The sequence below is a fragment of the Gopherus evgoodei genome, chromosome 6 (assembly GCF_007399415.2).
Source record: "Gopherus evgoodei ecotype Sinaloan lineage chromosome 6, rGopEvg1_v1.p, whole genome shotgun sequence".
NCBI classification, from domain to species: domain Eukaryota; kingdom Metazoa; phylum Chordata; order Testudines; family Testudinidae; genus Gopherus; species Gopherus evgoodei.
The window spans coordinates 82751201-82776604 of record NC_044327.1 but is presented as its reverse complement, the minus strand read 5'-3'; the positions used below and the strand labels follow the sequence as shown (position 1 = coordinate 82776604).

At 42.1% G+C, this 25404-nt stretch overlaps 1 protein-coding gene across 2 annotated transcripts in view; it reads right to left on the bottom strand.

Moving 5' to 3' along the window:
* Positions 1–25404, bottom strand: part of EDIL3 (EGF like repeats and discoidin domains 3) — a 442715-nt gene that overhangs the window by 132075 nt on the left and 285236 nt on the right. For both annotated transcript variants that reach the window (XM_030567391.1, XM_030567392.1), the window contains one exon: positions 21988–22169. In XM_030567391.1, coding sequence (XP_030423251.1) covers positions 21988–22169 — 182 coding nt within the window. The remainder of the gene's footprint in view (positions 1–21987; positions 22170–25404) is intronic.

The window sequence follows — 25404 nt, the reverse complement described above, 5'->3', positions numbered from 1 at the left end:
CCTCCCATTGCTGCTTCACCAACTGTAATGGCCCCTTAACCTCGTGCCCATACACAAGTTCAAATGGTGAAAACCCTAAACTAGGATGTGGTACAGCCCTGTAGGCAAACAGCAACTGCTGCAACACTAGGTCCCAATTATTGGAATGTTCGTTGACGAATTTATGTATCATGGCCCCCAAAGTTCCATTAAACCTTTCACCAGGCCATTGGTTTGATGGTGGTACGGGGTGGCAACCAAGTGGTTCACCCCATGAGTTTCCCACAGTTTTTGCGTGGTCCCTGCCAGGAAATTAGATCCTGAATCTGTAAGGATGTCGGAGGGCCAACCTACCCTGGCAAAAAATGTCTGTTAGGGCCTGACACACAGCATTAGCCCTGGTGTTGCCTAGAGCTACTGCTTCCGGCCATTGGGTAGCAAAGTCCACGAAAGTCAGTACGTACTGCTTTCCTCTGGGTGTCTTTTTTGGGAAAGGACCCAGAATATCCACAGCTACTCGCTGAAATGGGACCTCAATTATGGGGAGTGGCTGGAGAGGGGCCTTGACCTGGTCTTGGGGCTTTCCCACTCTTTGGCATACCTCACAAGACCGGACATACTTGGCAACATCCTTGCCCATCCCCTCCCAGTGGAAGGACTTCCCCAATCTGTCTTTGGTTCTGTTCACCCCAGCATGGCCACTGGGATGATCATGAGCTAAGCTTAAGAGCTTCCCCCGGTACTTAGTTGGAACCACCAACTGTTTTTGCGGCTGCCATTCTTCCCGGTGTCCACCAGAAAGAATCTCCTTGTATAAAAGTCCTTGGTCTATAACAAACCGGGATCGGTGAGAATAGCTGAGAGGTGGTGGGGTGCTCCGTGCCGCCGCCCAAGCTTTCCGAAGGCTGTCATCTGCTTCCTGCTCAGTCTGGAACTGTTTCCCTTGAGGCTGGGGTCACCAGTTCTTCCTCAGACTGTGGACTTGGGCTTGGTCCCTCTGGAAGCGATGTAGGTGATGGGGTTGTTTCCATGCTGGTGAACCGCTCTCCGCTGGTGCACCTGCGGGTACTTCAGGCTCTGGCTGAGCCTCTTGGGTCTGGTTGTCTGCTGCTTCTGCCAGGTCAGGCTCGCTGGCGCCCTCTGGCATTGGGGTTGAAGATGGATTTGTAATTGCTGGTGCTGGTTGCTGTTCCAGTTCCGGGCCTGGGACTGGAAGTGCTGTGGCTGTTTCAGTGGTTGGCATGGAATCCGGGTCCACTACCTCTGTCTGGGTCTCTGGTAACACAGACGGGGCGTCTGTGGACGGCTCAGGAACAGGAATGGGTCTGGAAGCTTGCCTGGTTTGGCTACGTGTAACCATTCCCACTCTCTTGGCCCGCTTCACCTGGTTGGCCAAGTCTTCCCCCAGTAGCATGGGGATGGAATAATTGTCATAGACTGCAAAAGTCCACATTTCTGACCAGCCTTTGTACTGGACAGGCAGTTCAGCTGTAGGCAAGTCTACAGCTTGTGACATGAAGGGGTAAATTGTCACTTGGGCCTTTGGGTTGATGAATTTGGGGTCTACGAAGGATTGGTGGATAACTGACACTTGTGCCCCCGTGTCTCTCTACGCAGTAACCTTTCCGCCTACTCTCAAATTTTCCCTTTGCTCCAAGGGTATTTGAGAGGCATCTGGGCCTGGGGATCTTTGCTGTGATGGTGGTGTAATGAACTGAACTCGGTTGGCGTTCTTTGGGCAGTTGGCCTTGATATGTCCCAGTTCATTACACTTAAAGCATCTTCCAGCTCACTGGTCACTGGGTCGAGGTGAGTTACTGGAGACCGGTGAGGTGGAAGAATAGGGTGTCTGTGTCTTTACTTGGGTTGTAGGTGGGGTCTTTGGCTGCCCTCGGTTGTAGGTTTTATTGTCGGTGTGCCCTCGGGGGTATTCGTTCCCCTTGACAGTAGCTTTCTTGCTTTCTGCCACTTCCATCCATCCGGCTCCAAACTCCCCTGCCTCGATGAGATTTTGGGGTTTTCCATCTTGTATGTACCATGTTATGTCCTCAGGAACACCATCCAAGAACTGCTCCATTTGTATGAGGAGGTGCAGTTTGTCCAAGGATTTAACATTGGTTCCTGATATCCAGGCCTCATAATTCTTTCCAACGTAGTAGGCGTGTTTGGGAAATGACACATCTGGTTTCCACTTTTGGGTTTCTGAAACGCCGACGGGCATGATCTGGGTTTATCCCCATTCTTAATCTGGCCTTGGTTTGAAAAAAGTTTATAGTCATTCATTTTCTCCTTACGCATTTCAGCTGCCACCCTCTGCTAAAGGTCCACTGAGCTGTGGCTTCAATTCTACCATGTATTGGTCTTCAGGGATGCTGTACCCAAGACAGGCCCTTTCAAAATTTTCTAAGAAAGCCTCAGTGTCATCACCTGCCTTGTAGGTGGGAAATTTCTTGTGCTGTGGAACCATAATTGGCGCAGGGTTGTTAGGATTGGCTGTGTTCTGTTGCTTAGCCTTTTCTAATTCCAGGGCCTGCCGGTGGGTTTCCCTCAGGAGTTCCAACTCTCTCCTGTGGGTAGCCTCTTTTTCTCTTTCCCTTAGCTCCATCTCTTTTTGTTTATTTCTAGTTCCTGTATTTTTTTTTTCCATATCTTGCTTGTGCTCTGCGTCTTTGATTTGTACCTCGGCCTCCATTTTTGTCTTGGAAGGCACGGTTCCTGTTTTCTTGTGTTGGGGTGCCCTCAAGTGTTTATTGTCTGAACTGCTGTCTCTGTTGTCTCCTGGTGTCTGCCTAGCAACAGTGCCTTTTTCCCTTTCTTCCTCTAGCTAATCTTTAAATGTAAAGTAAACCAGAAAAACCACTTATTTGCATGTGTATTGTGCTGGGTACTTGACTCTCAATGGGAGTGCTATTGTCTCACAAAAGACCCTTAATAGTTCCTTAATGGTTCCGTGCTTAATATGCAAGCTACTGCCAGGAGAGAACAGAAAAAAAATTCCTCTCTTGTTCCTTTTAAAACCAAAACCTCTCTGCTTAAAAGCCCCTAGCAGAGAAAAGGAAAATATAATATTCCTACTGGCTTCTGGATTCTATCTATCCCACCACTGCACACCATGTCATAACATTTCTTCCCAGATCTGGACCTTAGCGTCCAAAATATGGGTGTTAGCATGAAAACCTCCAAGCTTAGTTACCAGCTTGGACCTGGTACCGCTGCCACCAGCTAAGAATTATACAGTGCCTAGCTCACTGTGGTCTCCCCAAAACCTTCCCTGGGGGACCCCCAGACTCAGATGCCTTGAGTCTTACAACAAAGGGAAATAATCCCCTCCTCTTGTTTCCTTGTTACTTCCTCCCAGGCTCCCCTCCCTGGATGACCCTAGGAAATTCCCTGCTTCCAGTCCTGGAAACACAAGTACCAAGAGATCTAATCTCTCCCCCTCACCCAGAGGGTATGCAAAGTCAGGCTTAGTAAATCTAACACAAAGAGATTTTCCCCTTGACTTCTTCCTCCCACCAATTCCCTGGTGAGCTGCAGACTCAATTCCCTGGAGTCCCCACTAAAGAAAAACTCCAAGAGGTCTTAAAAAGAAAGCTTTATATAAAAGAAAGAAAAAAAGACATTAAAAATAGGCTCTGTAATAAGATGACAATATACAGGGTCAATTGCTTAAAGGAAAAAAATGAATAAACAGCCTTATCCAAAAAGAATACAATTTAACACATTCCAGCAACTACACATATGTAAATACAAAAGAAAACAATATAAACCTATTGTCTTACTATCCTTGTACTTACAACTTGGAAACAGAAGATTAGAAAGGCAGGAGATAGAAAAATCACTCTCAGAGCCGAGAGGGCACAGACACAAGACAAAGAACAAAGAACTCACACCCAAAACTTCCCTTCACCCAGATTTGAAAAAGTCTTGTTTCCTGATTGGTCCTCTGGTCAAGTGTTTCAGGTTACTGGTGTTACCCCTTTACAGGTAAAAGAACATTAACCCTTAGCTATCTGTTTATGACAAGTGGGCAGTCGAGCTTCAAGACAACAATGCTGCATTACAGGCACACACTGTGGCCCTGTACTCAAACCCAGTCCCTCTCCCAGAGCATTTTAATAGGCACTGCCAAAAATTCAGGGGCTTTATTAACCAATGTTGCCTGCTGTTTCTGCTCCACCCCGGGGTCCTACCTCACTGACCAAACAAAAGTTTAGGACTCATTATTAGCCTTCTGATAGAAGATGCAATGGACTGGGCCTTGTCCCTACCCAAACAAACGAGCCTGACTATTTGACTGGGATGCCTTGCTCCAGGTGTTTTTAGGCATTTTTGACAATCCTTACCATCCCTGCTTGGCAGAGGCAACTGTACGCAAACTCCAGCAGGAGCAGGGACCAGCCTCCTTCTATGCTGCCCGCTTTCAGTGACTAGTCTCCAACACTAAGTGGAATGAAGTGGCCCAGTTCTACAAGTTCTGGTGGGGACTATATGAGGAGGAGATTAAAAATGACCTAGCTCGGATGGATGCCCTGACCAACTTAGATGCTTTCATCGACCTTGTCATATGAATCAACAGTACTCTCAGTGAGTGACATGAGGAAAGGAGGGGTCCACGTTGCTAACTGAACAGTGTTCCTCAGTACCTGTCTCCAGCCCAGAGGCTAAACCTGAGTAGCTGGATAGAACCCACCACCCTCTGACCCTGGAGGAAAAACAGCACCATTGCCACCACAGGTTTGTTTCTATTGTGGACGATCTGGCCATGCTTTTGCCTACTGCCCACCCTGAGTTCTAGCATGACACAGTTCAGGAAACAACCATGCCCAGGTGTGGTAGAGGGGCCTGGCCTAGGTGAGCCCCTCAATAATGCCACACCCCCCCCACCCCATTCCTCACCAAGGAACCTTAAAGTCCAGATCTGTCTTTTGTTCTAGGGGAGCCTTACCAAATTCTGCTACAGTGGACACTGGTGGATTCCGGAGCAGCAAACAACTTCATAGATGCTGATATAGCCCAAGCCCCAAGTATTCCAGTTCAACCAAAGACTGTTCACAACCTATTGTAAACTATAGATGGTTCACTCATGTCATCAGGGCCAGTGACACAGGAGATGGTACCATTCAAGACCATCAGGAAGTCCTTCAGTTTGAGAAAATCCACTCACTACACATCCCTATAATTGCTGGTATTTCATGGCTGTTGGCTCATAATCTGTATATCCTTTGACATGGGCACCAAGTTAGCTTTGGTCCAAGTTCTGCCAGCAAGTCTGCCTTTGCATACCATTGGATTAATCCCATAATCAAAATATACTCCCTTCAAGGGCCTTGGCTAGGGGTAAGCTGGGAGCACCACTGGAGTTGACTTCAGCACTGTCCCCAAGTACAGTAACTAGGGTGATGTCTTTGAATAAAAGAATGCTGACACCCTACTATGACACCAGAATTATAACTGCCTAGTTGAGCTGCAACCAGGGACCCAGGTGCCATTTGTCTATATCCACACAATATTGGAATGGAGCTGTTTGCCCTGTGCGCCATTTCCAGGAGAATCTGGCCATGGTTTTCATGAGGCCAGATGCTTCTCCTACTGGAGCCCCAGTTCTGTTTGTTAAAAGGAAGATGGAACCCTGTGCCTACGCTTGGATTACTGAGTCCTCAATCAGGTTACCATCAGGAATCAATACCCCCCTTCTACTCATCCTGGAACTACTGGACTGCGTACAATTGGTTCAAGCTTTCATAGAACTCATCATAAGTGTGGGGCCTACAACCTGATTTGGATCTGAGCCAGGGATGAGTGGAAGATGGCTGTACCTAGTTCAAAAAGCTAGTATAAATTCTTGGTAATGCCATTTGGTCTCACAAATGCCTGCAACATTCCAGTATTTTATGAACAAGGTCTTAGACCAGTATATTGTAGTCTACCTAGATGATATGCTCATCTTTCTGAGGATCCCGAAAATACACCCAGAACATCCACTTGGTCCTGCTTCACAAATTTCCACCAGGACAACTGCTTCAGCTTCGTACCCCAAGCAGAGTTTTCTTACAACAACGCTGACCATGTCTCTACCACACAGAGACCATTCTATGCAAACTATGTCTTTCACTGCCATCTCCACCTGGCTGTACCTGCCAACTCCATTAATCCCACAGTTGCTGACTGGGTCAGATCCAGGAGGGCCAAGAAGAACTCAAGGAACATCTGGACAAGGCCAAGGGAGACTACAAGCAGCACATTGACTGCTGGCGCCAGAAAGGTCTGCCATACACTAATTGGGCAAAAAGCGTCTCTCAGCCCAAAACCTCTGCACCAACCGGCCATGTTGTAAACTGGATTACCGATACCTCAGCCATATTCCATCAGTCAGGTAATCAACCCAGTGACCATGAAGCTTCAATTTCCCAGATCCCTCAAAATATACCTTGTGTTTCACGTATCCTTGGAAAAACCCTACACTGACAACCCCTTCACTCACTGGGTTCAAAAACCATCCCCTCCATTGTGAATCGAAGAACACAAAGAGTATGCAGTCATGAGAGGCTCGACTTGAAAAGTCAATTGCAGTTCTCTCTGGTACCTTGTAGACTGGGAAGGTTACAGCCCAGAAGAGGGATCCTGGGAGCCAAAATCACAAGTCCATGCCCTTGACATCATGGCAGCCTTCCATATGGCCCATCCAAACAAAACTGGGCTGGTGGAGGGTGTCATCACAGGGAGCTGGGTAAAGGTAAGGCCCAGTGGGTCTTGAAACCTGCCACCCCACAGCAGCTGTAACCAGTTTGCAATCCACAACCCACTGTGGACACAGACCATGGGAAGTCCCTCCTTAAGGGCTCTGATAGGCAGCGTTCTCATGGAAGTGTCCAAGCAACAGTGTGGATCTCCTATAGTTGTCATTATCATTCCTGCTGTTGAACTGGTAGCTTTGATGTCAGTTCAATTTGGACTTCACCTGACCTGGATCGATGGACTTCGTCATGATAGTGACATAGTTTTACCATTTAAAATTATGAAGTGTTTGATCACATCATTTACTATAAATAAATTAAAACTCATTAAAATGCACATTAGCTTATGTGAATTTTGTCTCTTACAAGAATATTGTTTTAACTAGCATTCTTATACTATTACCACATTTTCTGAAACTGACAGCAGCTGCAGTTAACATGTAGAATATATCTTTTTAAACTATTAAGAAAGCAAATTTTCACAAGCATTATGGTAATTAGGGTGAATAGCCAAACAATTATAGACCAAATATTGTGTTATCGCAATACTAAAACTTGCTAACTTAATGTTAAGTGTCTTTTTGTTTTAGTTGTTTAATCAAAAAGTAGCATACATTTTTAAGACCTCCTTTATAACTACATATAAGAGATTATTTTTTAAATTTCGTTTTAAATGAAATTGTATTTTTCCATCAGGGATAACTTAGAAAGGATCATTAGACTAAGCAATAAATTAATGCACTTGGTACAATGCAGCCTTAGGGATATAGGCTGGAATACAGTTGTGCTGGGAGCAGAATAGCTTCCAGCCCTGAGTAGTGTAAAGAAAAATATTCACTTCTCACAAGACAGGCAATGTATCCACTGGGTGAAAAGTTCTGTTCTCTCCTCTTCAGGTTCTTATACTATACCCATCACTATAGTATCTGAGTAACTAGTATCCCATGCATCTAAAACTTATGGTACATACAACTCAAAAACACAAGAAGAATGGTATTTGTAAAATAATGGCTTTTCAACCTTAACATCCATGCCAGAGGTGATATTCACATTTGGATACAGCCTTTCCTCAAGGTTCTCAACATGCTTTAGCAGGTTATGGTAGGTATTCCCCATCTCTAAAGTGAGGATGGTAAACTGAGGCACAGAGGTTAAGGAACAGATTTTTAAAAGGTATTTAGGCACCTAGTGGCATTTCAAAAGCATCTAAGTGCCTAATTTCTATGGGTTGAAGGCAACTAAATACCTCATAAAAATTGGGCCCTAAGTGATTTGCCCAAAGTCACAAAGTGAGCCTGTGGCAGGGCAAGAATTAGAACCCAGCACTCATGAAATTAATCCCCTACATAACTGCTAGAAATACCAGATTCCCCCAGCCATTTTTCCTCATTTGATATTATACTGCACAGTTCAGTATAGCAATAACCCATGCCACTGTAATTTCTTTGGCCAAGGACATTTGGATGGGACAGGGTGCTTGCCCAAGAGCAGGAGAGTTTTGGGGCTAAGTCTGCCCTGATCACAAGAAGCCTCACCTGAGTGGAATCAGTGATTTCATATAAAAGGCAGCAGGTGACCAATTGAAGGAGAGTATGGAACAGAGCAGAGGGCTGAGCTCCAGCCAGAGAGGGCTGGGAACTGGCCCTTCAGGTAGAGCTTGTGATTTTGGACTTTATGTTGAATTATTTTGTGATTAATGGACTTTGATTGTATTCACTATAAACAAGCCCCAGAAAGGGGTGCTGTAAGGCACAAGAAATAGGGTTACCGCCTTTCTAACGGCTGGTACTGGATCCCCACCCCCTTTCCCCGAGGACCGCCCCCTGCCTGCCTTTTCCCTTGAGGCCCCATCATGTTCTGCCTCTTCCCCTCAAGGCCCCTCCCCTGTCACTTGCTCCTCTTCCCCCTCCCTCAGTCATTTGCTGGATTGTCTCCACATTCTCCCTTCTCCCTGCCCAGCTGGACTCCCTGTTCTCTGGGGCTGGGGTGGGAGCTGTTGCAGCCTGACAAGGAGCTGAGAAGGGGCTGGGGCACAAGAGGAGGTTGGGTGGTGGCCAGCCTGTATGCCACACTGGTATAGTTAACAGGATCCCTGAAACTCCTCCTGTCTAGGAGGGAAGTAACAATGGTGTAGCAGCAGATAGCAAGATGGAAGAGATACTGTAATACTTGTTATGACAAGCTGTCCTCTTGCAACTTCTGCAGGATCAGCAAAGGAAGTGTGGTGGACAGTCTAGCATAATCAGCGGCAGAAGCAAGAGGCTCAGTGCTGTCAACAGGAGAGATACATGATGCACTCCCATTTCCAGTGTGGGAAGCTGGGACATCGGCATTTTAATGCCCCAGGTGGTGACCTGATTCCAGGGGATGGTTGGCCCAGAAATGGAGGAGAAATGAAGCATGGATCCAGGGGGAAAGGAGATGACCTAAATGCTTTCAGTGTGGAAAGGCCAGACACATTAAGAAGAGCTGCACTGTGAAGAAGCTGCTGAGAAAAGCCCTGCAGAACAAGGAAAGATAATTCCCCAGTAAGAAGAGAGACCAAGTCGGAGAGGGTGCAGACCCAATACTGAGACCAAGAGAAGAAAAAAGGCAAAGGAGCACTCTGCAGAATGAGAATCCTACAGCAGGGGCGGGAGCTTTGGGGAAGGAGTGGGGTGGGGATGGGGATGGGGTAGAGCAGTCTTGGGAGCTTTGGGGAAGAGGCAGAGGCAGGGCAGTGATTGGGGCAGCTTTCCTGGCCGGCTCAGCTGGATGGTGGATCGGGCTGGCCCCTTGAGCAGCACGCAGCTGCGTAGGGCACCAGGAAATTTGAGGCAATTTGGTGCAGCTGCATAGTTTGCGTATGGGTCAGGATAGCCCAGACATACATCTGGAAGCTGAGTAAGGGTGGATGATACAACGATGGCGGCACCTCCTACAGTTGCCAAGAGGTGCAACACAGAGCTAAGAGGGGAGGATGTGAGATGGCTACTTTCTCTGGCTGAGAAGCACTGAGTAGAGATGGCTGTTCTGAAAGGACAAGCCCACTGATGAGCATCAGGCAACCTTAGCAGAAAGGGATCACTTTCTCATCATGGTTAGCAAACTGGAAGGGGAATTGGAGACTCTTCAGGCCCAGACCCCAAAGCCAAAGATGTCACTGAATGGGGAAAAACATTTATATTTCTCTGGATAGGCAAGGTTCTAAGGGGTGAGGATAGTATGTGACAGGGTGGCGTTCCCCTTAATGGCTGGAAGGCCTAGGGCTAGCCAACCCTGATTACTAAAGGAGGTAGTGCGCTCCCCATGATTATGAAGAGCAGTAGGTGGTTGCAGCAAGAGGGGATGCTTAGGAAACAGAAGCCTGAGAAGCTGTAATTGACTTGAAGAAGCAAAAGTTGCAAGGAGAAAGATTGACTCTTGCAAATATTTTGAATTCTGCCCCAGCTCTGGGAAAGAGGGCTGGGCAGAGGAGGAGAGAGGAGAGAGACTGATCTGGAACTTCTAAAGGACCAGTGTATATATGAGGAGTGAATTAAGTGGACAAGAGGTGAGGAAATGTTTTAAACTCAACACCATCCAAAGGAAATTAAGGAGGCCAGAAGAAGGAGGAAAACAGGTAGGAAACCATAGAATAAACCCTGGTTATGAGATGGTGGCTGAACCTGCTACAGACACCCTTTGCAGCTTGTTCATACCACTCCTCATTTGGCTGTGGGAATCTTTGATTTCATCCTTAATAACCAGCATACAACCATGTACCCCCTTCCAATTTCTCCTCATATGTCAACACCATTTACTTCTCTAGGGACTCCTTCACTGTTGGTTTAATGATGGAGCAGTGGACAATATTTCCTGAGTGACACTATTCAATAACCAAAACTTACTTATGCACAATGCTTTCCATCAACAACCGACATTTACCTACAGTTACCACCCAATAGCATGAGACATGGCAGGGTTTAGGTTTGAAGGACTGACGCCTAGCAGAGCACTTGTTGGAATTGCTGAGGGGATGATCTCTGGTAAGCTTCTTAGTGTGTGTGAGGATTCTTTTATTGTTTTTATATGTTTTACTCTGATGCTTTAACCTTAAGAATAAATGTGCTCGCTTAAAAGGATGTGTGATAACTTACAAGTGCTAGCAATTATAGCTGTTCATAGCCTTTGGTGAGAATGCAAAGCACGGATGCTGGTCTGTTTAGGAAATTGCTGGTTTGCTGCGAATATTAGCGTGTAACAATGCAGCCTGGATAAGCCTCGGTCAGAAGGGAAAGTGAGGAACTGTGAGCCTAGAGTTAGTGCCCTGGGTGGAGCAAAAGGGAAGAAATATGGGTGCAATTGCAGTTTCTTCCAGGTCATTGTTAAAATGTTAAATAGTAAAAGGTGGAGAATCTATCCCTGAGGTCCCAGTAGAAATACCCACTCAATGAGTTCCCATTTACAATTATGTTTTGAGAGATAACAGCCAGCTTTGAATCCATTTCATGTATACCATGTTAATTTAGTATATTGTAATTTTTTCATCAAAATGTGTTACTGACTAAAATGCCTTACAGATGTCTAAGAATATTCCATCAACACTATCACCATTACCAACAAAACTTGTAACCTTAAAAAAAAATCAAGTTAGTTTGACAGGATCCATATTCAACAAACCTATGTTGATTGGCATAAATTAAACATCCTATTTTAATTCTTTATTAATCAAATCCCTTATAAGCTGTTCCACAATCTTGCCCAGGGTCAATGTCAGGCTGACAGGAATATAATTCGCTGTGTCATTCCATTTACCCTTTTAAAATATTGGCACATTAGTCTTCTAGAAATTCCCCAGTGTTCCAAGGCTTATTGAAAGTCAACATTAGTGGCTGAGAAGCTCACTGGCCCCAACTCTTTTAAAACTCTTGAATACTCGTTATCTGGACCTGTATATTAAAACAATTCTAACATTAGTAGCTGCTGTTTATCATCTGCTTAAATTACTATTGGAATGGAAAATGTTTCACATAATATGACTACATCACTTTCCACCCCTAAATATAGAAAAATATTTATTGTACATTTCTGTTTCTCTGGCATTATTATTGACAAATCTTCCATTTCTACTTAGTACTAATACCACTGTTAGAATTCTTTGTTTCTAATCTATTTTAGAAACTCCAATTTACTGTCCTTAACTGTGCTGCCCATAGACGTTGCCTTGTGTCTCTTTGCTCCCTACCAGTATTCTACAATTCTTAGTTTCTTGTTAGATTCATTACTATCAGCTTCACCTTTCGTCCTTTTTTTAAATAGCTGCCTTCACTTTCCCTCTAAATCAAATTATTATTTTAAAAGCAGTACAGCTTTCTTTCTTGATTTTCTTGGGATTGTAACTTTTTGGGCATTGAGTAAAGTGTTCCCTCATCATTCATATTTTTTCAGTTTTTCTTTTCCTCTATTAGGGAGGTTCACTTCAGTATTTTAGGAGATAAGCAGTATGACCAAAAAAACTGGGATGGCTGCAGTAAGGGATTAGAGTAGGAAGATTAGAATACTTGGCTGCTGATTAAGATTTTTTTTTTTGTGGTGGTTGGGGTGCGTGTCTTGGGAGGACAAATTTATATCCTAAGCCCATAAAACAGAGGGGCTAGCAATGGTAAGAAAATAGCTCTGATTTATAACAGATTTACAAGAAAATAGTTAGCATTACTACAATAAGCAGAGACAATTTTGATCATATCTAACCAGCAATTATTAAAATAAAAGAATAAAAATATGAATGTTTCTCCCCTTTTAATTAGAAACAATAATGTCTGGTGTCGCTAATGAAGCAGAAAGTGGTTAACATGGATGTTATATTATTAATATTCTAAACCTATACATAAAATCAAAGGTCAGCAGAACTTATAAAAAGAGAGCAATGATTGAGTTTGCCTTTAATTTGCTTTCAAAAACATGGTCATTGACCCTTTAAATTGCCAGCCGATTACAAGCATTGTAGTGTCATCACTAATTACATGCTGGGAGCATAAATTTAAAATAGCAATTTCAGAATGCAGGAAAATGAAATTGCGTACTAATTAGTTCATATGTGTCAGACACCTGAAAGATTAGGGGGGAAACTGCACTCATTACAAGTGAGTTATAAGCAAAGTACTCAAAACCTTTCACTGACAGGCTGCATATAAATAAAGAAATAAATGACAAAGATAATGATGTTACAGACAAAACTAGCTAGGGTCTGAATATAATTATATTTTTGTGGGACTTTGTCCATTGTATAACAATTTCCCTAATTTTCTTTACGTTGGAAACTATGATAAAGAAATACGCTACTGTTTTAAGTTCACTGAACCATATGTTAATTTGCTTTTTACATATATATGTATAAATGAGTTCTTGTTTCAGATCATTCTACCTAATCACTGTGAAACATTCATTCAGTTTCTGAAGAAAAAAATTGCCATTCTGAGAGTCTAACCTATTCTATCAATCAGACCATCATGAAGGGGTTGCTCTGTATAGCCCTCCTCCATCCTGCACACAGAGTGGATGAGGTCAGCTGATTCCACAACACTGTTCTACCACTCTCACCCTGGCTTGGATCCCACAGGGAGCCTTCTTCAGGGGCAGAGCTTGCAGATGGGGAAGCAAAAAGGGGTGGGCTGAAGATGGAAGGAATGTTCCTCATTTCCCCTTTCCTGCAAGAACTGCAGGAAATTGGCCAGAAAGTGAATAGATTCCAAGGCCGGAAAGGACCAATGTAATCCTCCTGTACAGAACATAGAACCATCCCAAATAATTCCTAGAGCAGATCTTTTAGAACAAAATCCAATCTGATTTAAAGATTGCCAGTACTAGAGTCTGATAAATTTTGCCTATGGTTAATTAATCTCACTGTCAAAAATTTACATTTATTTCCTGTCTGAATTGTCTAGCTTAAACTTCCAGCCATTGGATTGTGTTATACCTTTCTCTGCTGAACTGAATAGCCCATTGATAAACATTTGTTCTCATATAGGTACTTATAGACTGTAAAATCAAGTCACCAATTAACACAAGAATGGCCATACTGGGTCAGACCAAAGGTCCATCTAGCCCAGTCACCTGTCTTCTGACAGTGGCCAATGCCAGGTGCCTCAGAGGGAAGTACAGAACAAGATAATCATCAAGTGATCCATTTTCTGGTGCTCATTCCCATCTTCTGGCAAATAGAGGCTAGGGACATCATCTCTGCCCCATTCTGGCTAATAGCCATTGATGGACCTATCCTCCATGACTTTTAGTTCTTTTTTGAATCCTGTATAATCTTGGCCTTCACAGCATCCTCTAGTATAGAGTTCTACAGGTTGACTGTGCGTTGTCTGAAGAAATACTTCTTTTGCTCGTTATAAACCTGCTGCTTATTAGTTTCATTTGGTGACCCCTAGTTCTTGTTTTATGAAAAGGAGCAAATAACACTTCCTTATTTACTTTCTCCACATCAGTCATGATTTTACAGACCTCTATCATATCTCCCCTTAGCTGTCTCTTTCCAAGCTGAAAGTCCCCATCTTATTAATTTTCCTCATACCGAAGCTTTCCATACCCCTAATCATAACCTCCTCTTTGTTAACCTAAATAGATTGAGCTCTTTGAGTCTATCACGCTCTAAGGCAGCAGTTCTTAACCAGGAGTCTGCAGCCTGTGGGAAGCCATGGGCAGGGTTCAGGGGGTCTGCCAAAATAGAGCAGCCAGCAAAGCTCAGGCTTCAGCCCCTCACTCACCTCAGTGGGCCACCTAGCCTGTGTGTCAGCACCTGCAACAAGTTTCACGCTGAGTATGTAAAATAAAAGAATATATATTTTTTATTTTTGTACCTATATTATCCTTTTTCTTTTATTATACAGTTAGAAATACACAATTATGAATTTAATACAGCTTTTAATCTACTGGATATGCAGAAAAACAGTTGTGACAAAGCGGGTCATGTACTTTTTATAGCATGCTGGGGGACCTCAGAAAGAAAGGCTGCTCTAAGACGTGTTTTCTAATAATTCTGATGGCTATTCTCTGAATTCTCTACTCTCCGATTATCAACTCCTTCTGAATTGTGGGCACAAGAACTGTATACAGTATCCAGCAGTGGTCAGACCAGTGCCATAGACAGAGGTAAATAACTTCTCTGCTCCTACTTGAAATTCCCCTGCATACGCATCCTTGCATTGCATCAGCTTTTTTTTGGCCACAGCATCACATTGGGAGCTCATGTTCCCCAAATCTTTTTAGAGTCACTGCTTCCCCATATGGTCCCCATTCTGTAACTATGACCTACATTCTTTACTCCTAGATGTGTGCATTTACATTAGCCATATACACAACATATTGTTTCCTTGTGTCCAGTTTACCAAGAGATCCAGATCACTCTGAGACAGTGACCTATCCTCTTCGTTGTTTACCACTCTAATTTCTGTGTCAACTACAAACTGTACCAGTGACAATTTTATGTTTTCTTCCTGGTCATTGATTAAAAAATGTTAAATAGCAGAGGGCCAATAACTGATCTCTGCAGGATCCCACTGGAAACACTCCTGTTCGATGATGGTTCCCCACTTAAAATTGCATTTTGAGATCTATCAGTTAACTAATTTTTAATTAATTTAATGCATGCCATGTTAATTTTATATCATTCTAGATTTTAAACAAAATGTCACAAAGTCTAATACCTTAGACAATTCTAAGTATATTATGTCAACACTATTACCTTCATCAACCAAACATTTCATCTCATCGAAAAAACATGTCAATTTATTTTGACAGGATCTATTTTTTCATAAACAGGTTGATTGGCATTAATTATATTATCCTCATTACTAATTGAGTCCCATATCAGCTACTCTATCTTGCCTGGGATTGATGTCAGGCTGCCAGGCCTATAATTACCCATGTCATGCCATTTTCACTTTTTTAAAATTGGCACAATATTAGCTTTCTTCCATCTTCTGGAACTTTTCCAGGGCTTCCAAGACTGATTGAAAATTAACATAAATGGTCCAGAAATCTCTCTAGCCAGCTCTTTTAAAGCTTTTGGATTCAAGTTATCTGGACCTTCCAGCTTAGAAATGTCTCCCTTGAGTAGCTACTATTTAACATCCTCCAGAGATACTAATGTAATGGAAAAAATGTCACAATATGAGACTCTATCATCTATTGTCTCCCTAAATACAGAACAAATATGTATTGAACACATCTGCCTTTCTTCATTATTGCTGACAATTCTACCATTTCCATCTACTAATGATGGAATACCATTGTTAGGATTCTTTGTTCTCAATGTGTTTTAAAAACTCCTTATTGTCTATACCTTTGCTGGCCACACATTTCTCCTTGTGTCGCTTTGCTTCTCTTATCAAGTTTCTACAATTCCTAATTTCTGATTCATATTAATTACTATCAATCCTCCTTTCTTCCATTTGTTATACATTATTTTATTACTATTATTATCTGTTATAGCTACCTTCACTTTCTCTCTAAACCAGGCTGGTTTTTCAACCAGCACAGCCTTTTCTCTCAATTGTGGGATTGTAGTTTTTTGGGCATCTAGTAAGGTGCTCTTAAATTATTCCCAGGTATTATTCATATTTTTCTGATTAAATTCTTCTCCTCATCTGATCTGATTCATAATTGTTTTCAGCTTTGTGAAACTGGTCCCATTAAAGCACCAAGTATATATGTATTATTGATCTGGACTTTATTCTACTTGCACATTATAAATACTATCAAATCATGATCACTTTTACATAAGCTTCCATTAATATTTATTTCTGTGGTCAGTTCTTCTTATCTGTTAGGACAAGGCCTAATAAAGTTAATGCAGTATCAGACTATATTGACTCTCATATCCTCCACATCTGCCTGTGAGCCTTCAGTTCTAAGAAAGGTGCTAGATTGGCCTCCTATGGAGTCTATCCTCAGTTAAGGTTAGATTGTTCTTAGGATAACTCTGCAGTGGAGGCAATACAGAACACCACCTCCCTTTGGTGAGCGCTAGGAGAGATCAGGGATTGCAATGCAAAAATTAAACAAACTCTCCCAGACTCTCCCAGAATGGTGAGGTCAGACTCCTGCCGTTGCTCTCCTTTGCTCCCTAACTTCCCCCACTCTGTGCACCCATGTGAGGACCAGGCAATATCTGCCCCTTAATGAGTATTTTACTGGCCAGAGAATGAAATGGGGCTCCAATGCAAAGTACAATGCATCCATGAAATCTGATTTTCCAATGGTTCATATCTCTGAGAAATCAAAACCAATTTCTGGCAGAACCTCAAAGGCATTTCTCCTCAACAAGGACTATTTCCCTTCCCAATTTAGATTTTTTTTTAATCCCCAGCTATTTTAGCACTAAAAAGTATTCAGAAAAATATTGCAAGATTTTTTGATTTATTTTTTATGGGAATAATGTATTTTTACATCCCTCTCCCCCTACTGAAAAGTAGCTCAACAATTTTTCTTCAGGTGCTAAAACAGAAGTTACCCTGAGGCAGAGATAAGCCCTGGAAAATTTCATTTCAGTCAGTGACTGTTTCAAAATGTTATGACTGACTGAAAACAGGTTATAATGGAAATGTTCAGGCAACCTTAACTATAGCTATCTAGTGCTCCAGCTATAATGAAACTATAGAAAATCTCTAGCCTTAGAAAATGCAACACTAGCTCTCAATGTTCACACTGAACTTCAATTTTTAATGTCTTTCCTGAAAAATCCACATAGTAAACTTATTTATGCCCAGGAAGAATGGTTCGATGAGATATATTCCAAGTCTCTAGATAAACTGCTGCAGTTTCTAAGAATCACCACAAACATGACCACCTTTCATTCTAAGTGCAAGGGGGAGATGGAGGGACAAAGTAAGAAAGAGTTACATGTAAGATAGGCTAGGCACATTACTTAATTAATTATTGAAAGGTACTTAAATACCATGGTAATAAAAGTTGTATAAGAATCTGAATAAGATAGACTCAACACTACCTAGTATTACTGGTCAGCTCTGTGTTTTTGGGGAACCAAGGCACAGTATCCAACCTGTCTGATTCACAAAGGACTCCCCCCCACCTCACCCTCTGCTTGAACCAACACCGATCAGAAAGAAGACTTACAAAAAGCAATGAAAAGGCAGTGGGAGACCCAACTAAACCCCTTAGACAAGGGTGACAGGATTAAGGAAACTCTCCTAGCCTTATTTGCATCAAAGATGGGACAGGAAGGCATCTCCATTAGCATACAGAATGGAGATCAGAGATTCCAAGGCAAGAACCACACTGATCTATGGGACCAGAACAGCAGGGAAGCACTGCATGATGAGGGATCGCCAGATGTTAATGAACCCAGGCCTGCACACACCCAGCTCAGCAGTTATCAGACCAATTCTAGTAATAAATCCTTTTTTAGTAGCCAAAATATTGAAGCTGCCTAAGTCCATTGTGAGCTCTCTCAAAGAAACATCACCCATAGCCAGGAATGATCAGTTCCTATTGTCTAGCCTGAACAAAACAACTTTGGTATACTCCCTTGAGCTATCGATTTACCCAAAAAAAATCTAGTGTTATCCCTTGAAACATTGTTCTTTCCCTACAAAAACCCCTACCCATGCTCAAGGAACTGTTTTGATGCCTGTATTCAACATCTGCATCAGTTCCACTGGGATTTCATCTTCTTCTGACTGATTGTGCTGGGGGTTCTGCCTGTCTCCAGCACTCTGGACCCTCAGCTACTGCCTCCACCTGGGACCCCCCAATTGATTCAAGCTTCATGGAGCGGTGAGAGCCAGCTCTCTCTTTCTCTCGCTAGGTTTAGCCTTCTGACCCTGACTTGTGTGATCAGTTATAGTTTTCTAAACCTGACTTTTATAATCAATTTTAAGTTAGATTTAATATTATTACTTATGTTTGTTTGGCTCCCCTATGGTTATTATCTGGCAATAAATAACTTTCATGGTTAAGTCGGTTGCTTCTCTCTCTCTCCCCCTTGTGGGTGTCTTTTGGCTTCCTCATTCGCTCTGCAGGAACAATCCTCATACTTAAACCAAAGATCCCTGCGGCGCTCAAAAATCCTGTGATGTTTGCTCATCAAGTGGGTTGCTACCAGAACAATTGTAACATGAAAGTGAGGATAGGGACGTGCTGAACCTGGGACATATGAGAATGGTAGCTTGGAAATGCTGCTTGACCCAGCCTGCTCAGGCATACTCTATTCCAGGGCAGTGCCCGTGGCATATGAGGGTGACAGCTTGGAGGTGTTGTTTGACCCAGCCTGCTGAATCCAATGGCCTATGAGGGTGACAGCTTGGAAATGCTGTTCAACCCAGCCTGAATTCTGTGACATATAAGGGGTCAGCTTGGGAGTGCTGATTAATCTGGTTCTCTCTCAGACATGGTCTGCTGGTGTGTGTGTGTGTGGCTGATTCTGTGGCTGAAAGAATCCAGCCTTGGGGAACCTAGGTCCTGCAGGATAGCTCCATTGGGAGGGAACTATCAGAAGGGAGAAGTAGAGCTCCTATTAGAACACAAGTGACACAGGCAGTACATTGACAGAATTACAGAACACTTCCCCCCAGAAGAGTAACCCTAATAAATGAGCTACCCCAAAGTAATGGGCAAATCTGCTAACACTAGACTGAGTCCTGTAGCCTGATCTATAGATTATGTATTAATTATATTGATTACTTAAGAATTCCGTTATCACTTTGACAGTTGACAGGTTTTTGTCTCAAGATTAGGCCCAGTGTTATTCAAAGTATTATATAGTTGGGAACTCTGATGTGCACAGCTGTAACTCTCACACTATAGAAACTCTTCTATATTTACAAATAGTTTATTAATACATTTAATACAATCAAAACACTCCAACTGAGTAAGGTAGATGGAGATACTACAGACAGCACATATGAATGTCCATATACTCACACCATCCCTTGCAGAACAACTTGAAATGTTAGCCATCATCTTCCTCATCACCATCATTCTGGCATCTCCCAAGGGCTACATTTCTCTCTCCTACTGCCCATTGGCTGGGATGCAACTTTTATAATATGTTATGCTGACACCACTATGTCTGTTGCATATTCAGCAGGGGTTTCTTCTCTCTTCCTTATGTGTATTTCCTCACCTTACTAATGTTGGCATGTACTTCTCCTATAGGTTAGTATATCAAAGATCTCAACTTATTATCATATATGTCAATTCATTGCCAAGGCACCTATGGATTTGATTCCTGTTCCTGTGGTTGATAGGTGCCATTATGGTCAAAATTCCCCCTTGCAAATCTATTTTCAGTTCTCCAAAGATTAGGGGAAACCATTAGGTCATTTATCTGTGTCAAATTTCAAAGGCCTCAAGCTTTATGCTAATTGCTGAAGCGAATGTCTTACAAGATACAGGTTCCCTGCATTACTAATTAATAAAATAAAACATAATACAATGAAGGCAAGGCAGTGAAGATAATGAAGGAAAGCTAGAGCTCTGGGCTACAGTCCTTAGAAGGGCTGACTGGAAAACAAGAATTTCATTTCACACAAAATACTTTGCTATATTTTTTTTGTGAAAAAAATATATAAAGAGAGTGCCCCATGAAAAATAGCTAACAGCGCAGTGGTTAGGGCACTGATATAGAAAATGAGAAGCCCGGTTTCAAGTCAATTCTCTGAATCAGGCAGAAAATCCCACTCTAGTTTACTGGAGACAACTTCCCCTCTAACAGAGCCTTAAAGGACAATTTACTACTTCATGTTCCCATTTTACTTTTAAGTTATGTTCTTGGAGTCAGAACCTATTTCTGCCCAATTCCCTTTCCTTTATTCTCTCCTATTCCTTCTCAATGTATACATTCAGGAATTTCCAACTCCCTGCTGGACTTTATGGAAGGAAACAGATCTTAAGATGCTTAATATGTTTGTTTTTTCACTATGGAATTATAATAATTAATAACAATAAAACAACATAGGGCAAAATTTTTAAAAACTCTTGCTCCTAAATATCACAGGTAGTTTTGACATTTTTACCTGTAACAGATTTTGGACCTAAAATTTAGATAAATAGGAAAAGTGCATATAACACTTGTGAACATCTACTTTATCTGCTAGTCAGTAACTATGCACAAAAATAACACAGGAAATCAATGTAAGAACTAAAATATCCCACATGGAACAAAAACTGTGCAATTTGCATATGAATATTATGAAGTATATATTTTACATATTTGACTTGCATGAGACCATATAAAGACTAATATGTAACATATAAAAGGGGCCACTTTCATATGAGAGTGGATTGTAACATATATTACCATGCAAGAACCTTTATTAGGTAACAAATAGTTAAAGTAGCTAAATGCTAGTCCAATACATACACATCATAAAAAAAACAAACAAGAAACAACCTATAGAAATTACCAGCTAAGATTAGCTACAAATCTGATACCAAGCTTAAAACACTATTCCTTAACATATAGCCATCTCGTTTGATATTCCACTGCTTTGCCACTTGTGTAGTCACGTACATCTGTGCAAAGTGAATCCACCTGTGCAAATTACACAATTTGCATGGTAATGGAATACTATATCCATTGAGTGGACATTTTCATTTGCAACTTTCCAGAAATATTCTCTTCTGGGCAGAGACAAAGTATGGGGAATTTCAGCCCCCAAAGATATGTTCGAACAAGTTACAAACATTAGAAAACGGGATTCAAATAGAAGACACATTTAAATCTCAACTACAACAGTTACCACTGCATCTGCTATAATGCACACACTGACTTATTTTATGTGGGCATGTGTGTTATGTAGCTAGACAGAGAGGATACAAATAGAGGGTCCTACGCTAAAGTCCCTTCTTGGGCAAAATTCCCAATAAAGCACATGAGAATTTTGTCTGCATAAAGACTTCAGGACTGAGCCTATGGCTTTATAAATATCAAAGGCTGTCCATCAACAGCTGCTGCTAAATGCTACTATAGCACTAATGAACAGATATGTGACGTATCTGAAAAGCTGACTCTTTGATAAGAATCTGTTTTTATGTACAGAAGATTCTTACAGTTACAATGGAGTATTAGGGTATGTTGTGTTTTTATATAAGGTTTGTATATTTTACACACAAAGAAGTTGAAATTAGGATCCTCTCCTACCACCCTTTAATCTAGGATGCATTTATGACAGTGAACAAGAATCTTGCTATTAGTTTACCACTTATCTTCATCAGTTTCTTAAATGACTCTGGCAATTGAGTCTAGGAGATTTTTTTTTCCTCCCACAACTCCATCTGTTACCTGAATCCATGGCCATCTGTCATTTTCTGCAGCAGTCCAAGCATTTACAAGACCCTTCTTATTAAGTCGTGCATAGTACGGATACCATTTCTGGAGCCCAAAAAGAGCTCGATGGGTGGATGATGCAGTAATTTGTTGGTTTGATACAATTCCTCCTTCTATTCCCAAGGGGCCGGAGCATCCTATGAATGAAAAAAAGGGAAAAATGAATACAACTGAAATGATTGATTACTCAGGCTCATAATTGACATACTTGGAATAGTGGTTAAATTAATCCAGGATGCTACTTGTTTCAGATATGTTATTAGTAGAAATTTAGAGCATCTGAGTAATACTGTGCTATCAGCAGAACTGAGCAAACAGTACAAAAAATTGTCCATGAATAGTTAATTACATTCAACAACTGATTAGATTAACCTCATGGCTCCTTTTTGTTTGCTTTCCACAAACATTTGAAAGTCTGAGTTTTATGAATGCAAGTATTCACAAAAATGAACTGTAAGCCTGAATGCTCCAATATTTGCTAAACAAATTCCAAATTGTATAATTACTGCAAAATTGGCATTTTGCCATTTGTGCAATGATAGTTAGTCCTCTAGTCAACACAGTGGGAATTGTGAGTATTGTAATTGAATATATAATTGGAAATTTGCATTGCATTGGTTAGTTACATAAATAACCTTGTATTAAGTCAGGTCCCTGAGTGGAGCTCTTTTGTAACTAATTGATGCAGCACAAGATGTATATTCAGTTGCAATCTTTACTATTTTATTATAGACCAAGGTACCTAAGCATCTCAAGAATGTTAATGGATTTATCCTCCTAAGACACCTATGAGGTATTACGATATTTGCACGATTGGTTATGCAAGTCATTCAGTCAGGGAATAGAACCCATAACCACATAACTTACATGAGTAACCAGCACACAGAGAAAAATGATTATTCAGACTTCACAAACATTCTGTTGACTGAGAATAATTTGCTGAAAAAAATGTGAATCATTTCAAGTGAATGTGTTTTTTTTTCCTGTTCCAAAACAATTCACTAGGGGAAATTCATTACATGAATTATTTGTAAATTATCTGTTTAGCTCTGCAAAAGATCTTCTGCAAGTTTGTGGGCTAAATATACCTTGGGGATATGAAACAGGACAGTAGAGAGCAGACATTTACAGGCATTGATCAGGACACATCAGCTGGAAGCAACAGAGAAGGAGAAGGACCTTGGAGTATTGTTTGATCACAGGATGACTATGAGCCGCCAGTGTGATATGGCCGTTAAAAAAGCTAATGCGGTTTTAGGATGCATCAGGCGAGGTATTTCCAGCAAAGATAAGGAGGTATTAGTACCGTTATATAAGGCACTGGTGAGACCTCATCTGGAATACTGTGTGCAGTTCTGGTCTCCCATGTTCAAGAAGGATGAATTCAAACTGGAACAGGTTCAGAGACGGGCTGCTAGGATGATCCGAGGAATGGAAAACCTGCCTTATAAAAGGAGACTCAAAGAGCTTGGCTTGTTTAGCCTAGTCAAAAGAAGGTTGAGGGGGGATATGATTGCTCTTTATAAATATATCAGAGGGATTAATATTAGGGAGGGAGAGGAATTATTTAAGCTTAGTACCAATGTAGACACAAGAACGAATGGGTATAAACTGGACACTAGGAAGTTTAGACTTGAAATTAGACAAAGGTTTCTAACCATTAGAGGAGTGAAGTTCTGGAACAGTCTCACAAGAGGAGTAGTGGGGGCAAAAGACATATCTGGCTTCAAGACTAAGCTTGATAAGTTTATGGAAGGGATGGTATGATGGGATAGCTTAATTTTGGCAACTGATCTTTGATTATCAGCAGATAAGTATGCCCAGTGGTCGGTGATGGGATGTGGGATGGGATGGGATCTGAGTTACTGCAGAGAATTCTTTCCTGGGTGCTGGCTGGTGAGTCTTGCCCACATGCTCAGGGTTTAGCTGATCGCCATATTTGGGGTCGGGAAGGAATTTTCCTCCGGGGCAGACTGGCAGAGGGCCTGGAGGTTTTTCGCCTTCATCTGCAGCGTGGGGCACGGGTCACTTGCTGGTGGATTCTCTGCAGCTTGAGGTCTTCAAACCACAATTTGAAGACTTCAATAACTCGGACATAGGTTAGGGGTTTGTTATAGAAGTGGATGGGTAGGGTTCTGTGGCCTGCTTTGTGCAGGAGGTCAGACTAGATGATCATATTGGTCCCTTCTGACCCTGAAGTCTAGGAGTCTATGAGTCATGCAGCTGAGTGAACAACAGACACAGGGATGAATTTAAGTGGACAGCTGCAATTTTATTAATTTATCACTGGGAAGTTGAGCTAGGCACCACTCCCTGCTCTCACATATCAGGCATTTAACTGGGCTTAACAGTGAGTTATTGGGCTCCCACCATATACCAATAACTCAGGGTAAACCCTCCTCGCACCCCCCCCGACTTACCTCACTTCTAAATTCTCTTTCCCTCTCCCTAAAATGAGGGGATAGAAGTAACAAGAAGGGACCTCCGTCTGCAAAGAGTTCCACATGGCCCCCTCTCCTACAGGCCAATGTCCACCGCAAAATCTTGGGTCTCCTCTACCTTTTGGAACTGTCCCTTTTCTTTAATACTTATCTGCACTAGCCACTAGGGCAACCGCAATAGCCTCCATTAGATGCCAGGTCAGTAGGGATAGGGGCAATGCATTTCTTGCCTGATCAGCCCTAAGGAGACAGAGGTCAATGTCAGCCTCTGCATGCAACAGATGGACTTCATTAACACTAAAAGCTCAGGCTCCTGTGTTGCAAGTGTCCCTGTGTGTGATCACTCAGCCACAAGTGTCTGCAAAATTATCCAGGCCACTTCACAGTTCATACTTTTCCAGGTTGATGCAGGTCTGACTCACATCTCCCTGCCAAATTCACCTTACAAGTATCTTTCACCAAATCAGAACATGCTCAGCCAACTCCACATCCCTCTGAATCCTAATTCTTGCAAGCACCAAACTAACAAGGACAAGAGGCTTTTGAAAAAATCTCAGGAGAGTTTACATAGATGGGGCAGATGGGCATCAAAGCCACTAGTCCTGTGTCATCAGCCTGCCAATGGGAAAGCGGAGGATTCAAGGAGGAGGAGGCCAGACTTATCCTGCCAAGCATGTGTTTCTGCTCTTTCTCCTCCAGTATCCTGCTGTCCTTTCAACATCCTCTCCTGTTGATCAGGGAGAAGGGAGACATTTTGAACCATATTTGCACATCTGAATGTAGGCATTTCCACCTTAAGCATTAACTGAGAATGAATTCCTAAGTGTTATTTCTGTAAAATCCTCACTAAATATTGTGATAAACTTACAAATAATTTAAACAGACAGCGAGGAAAAAAATGACTATTACAATTTGCTCCCTTTCCCCGAAG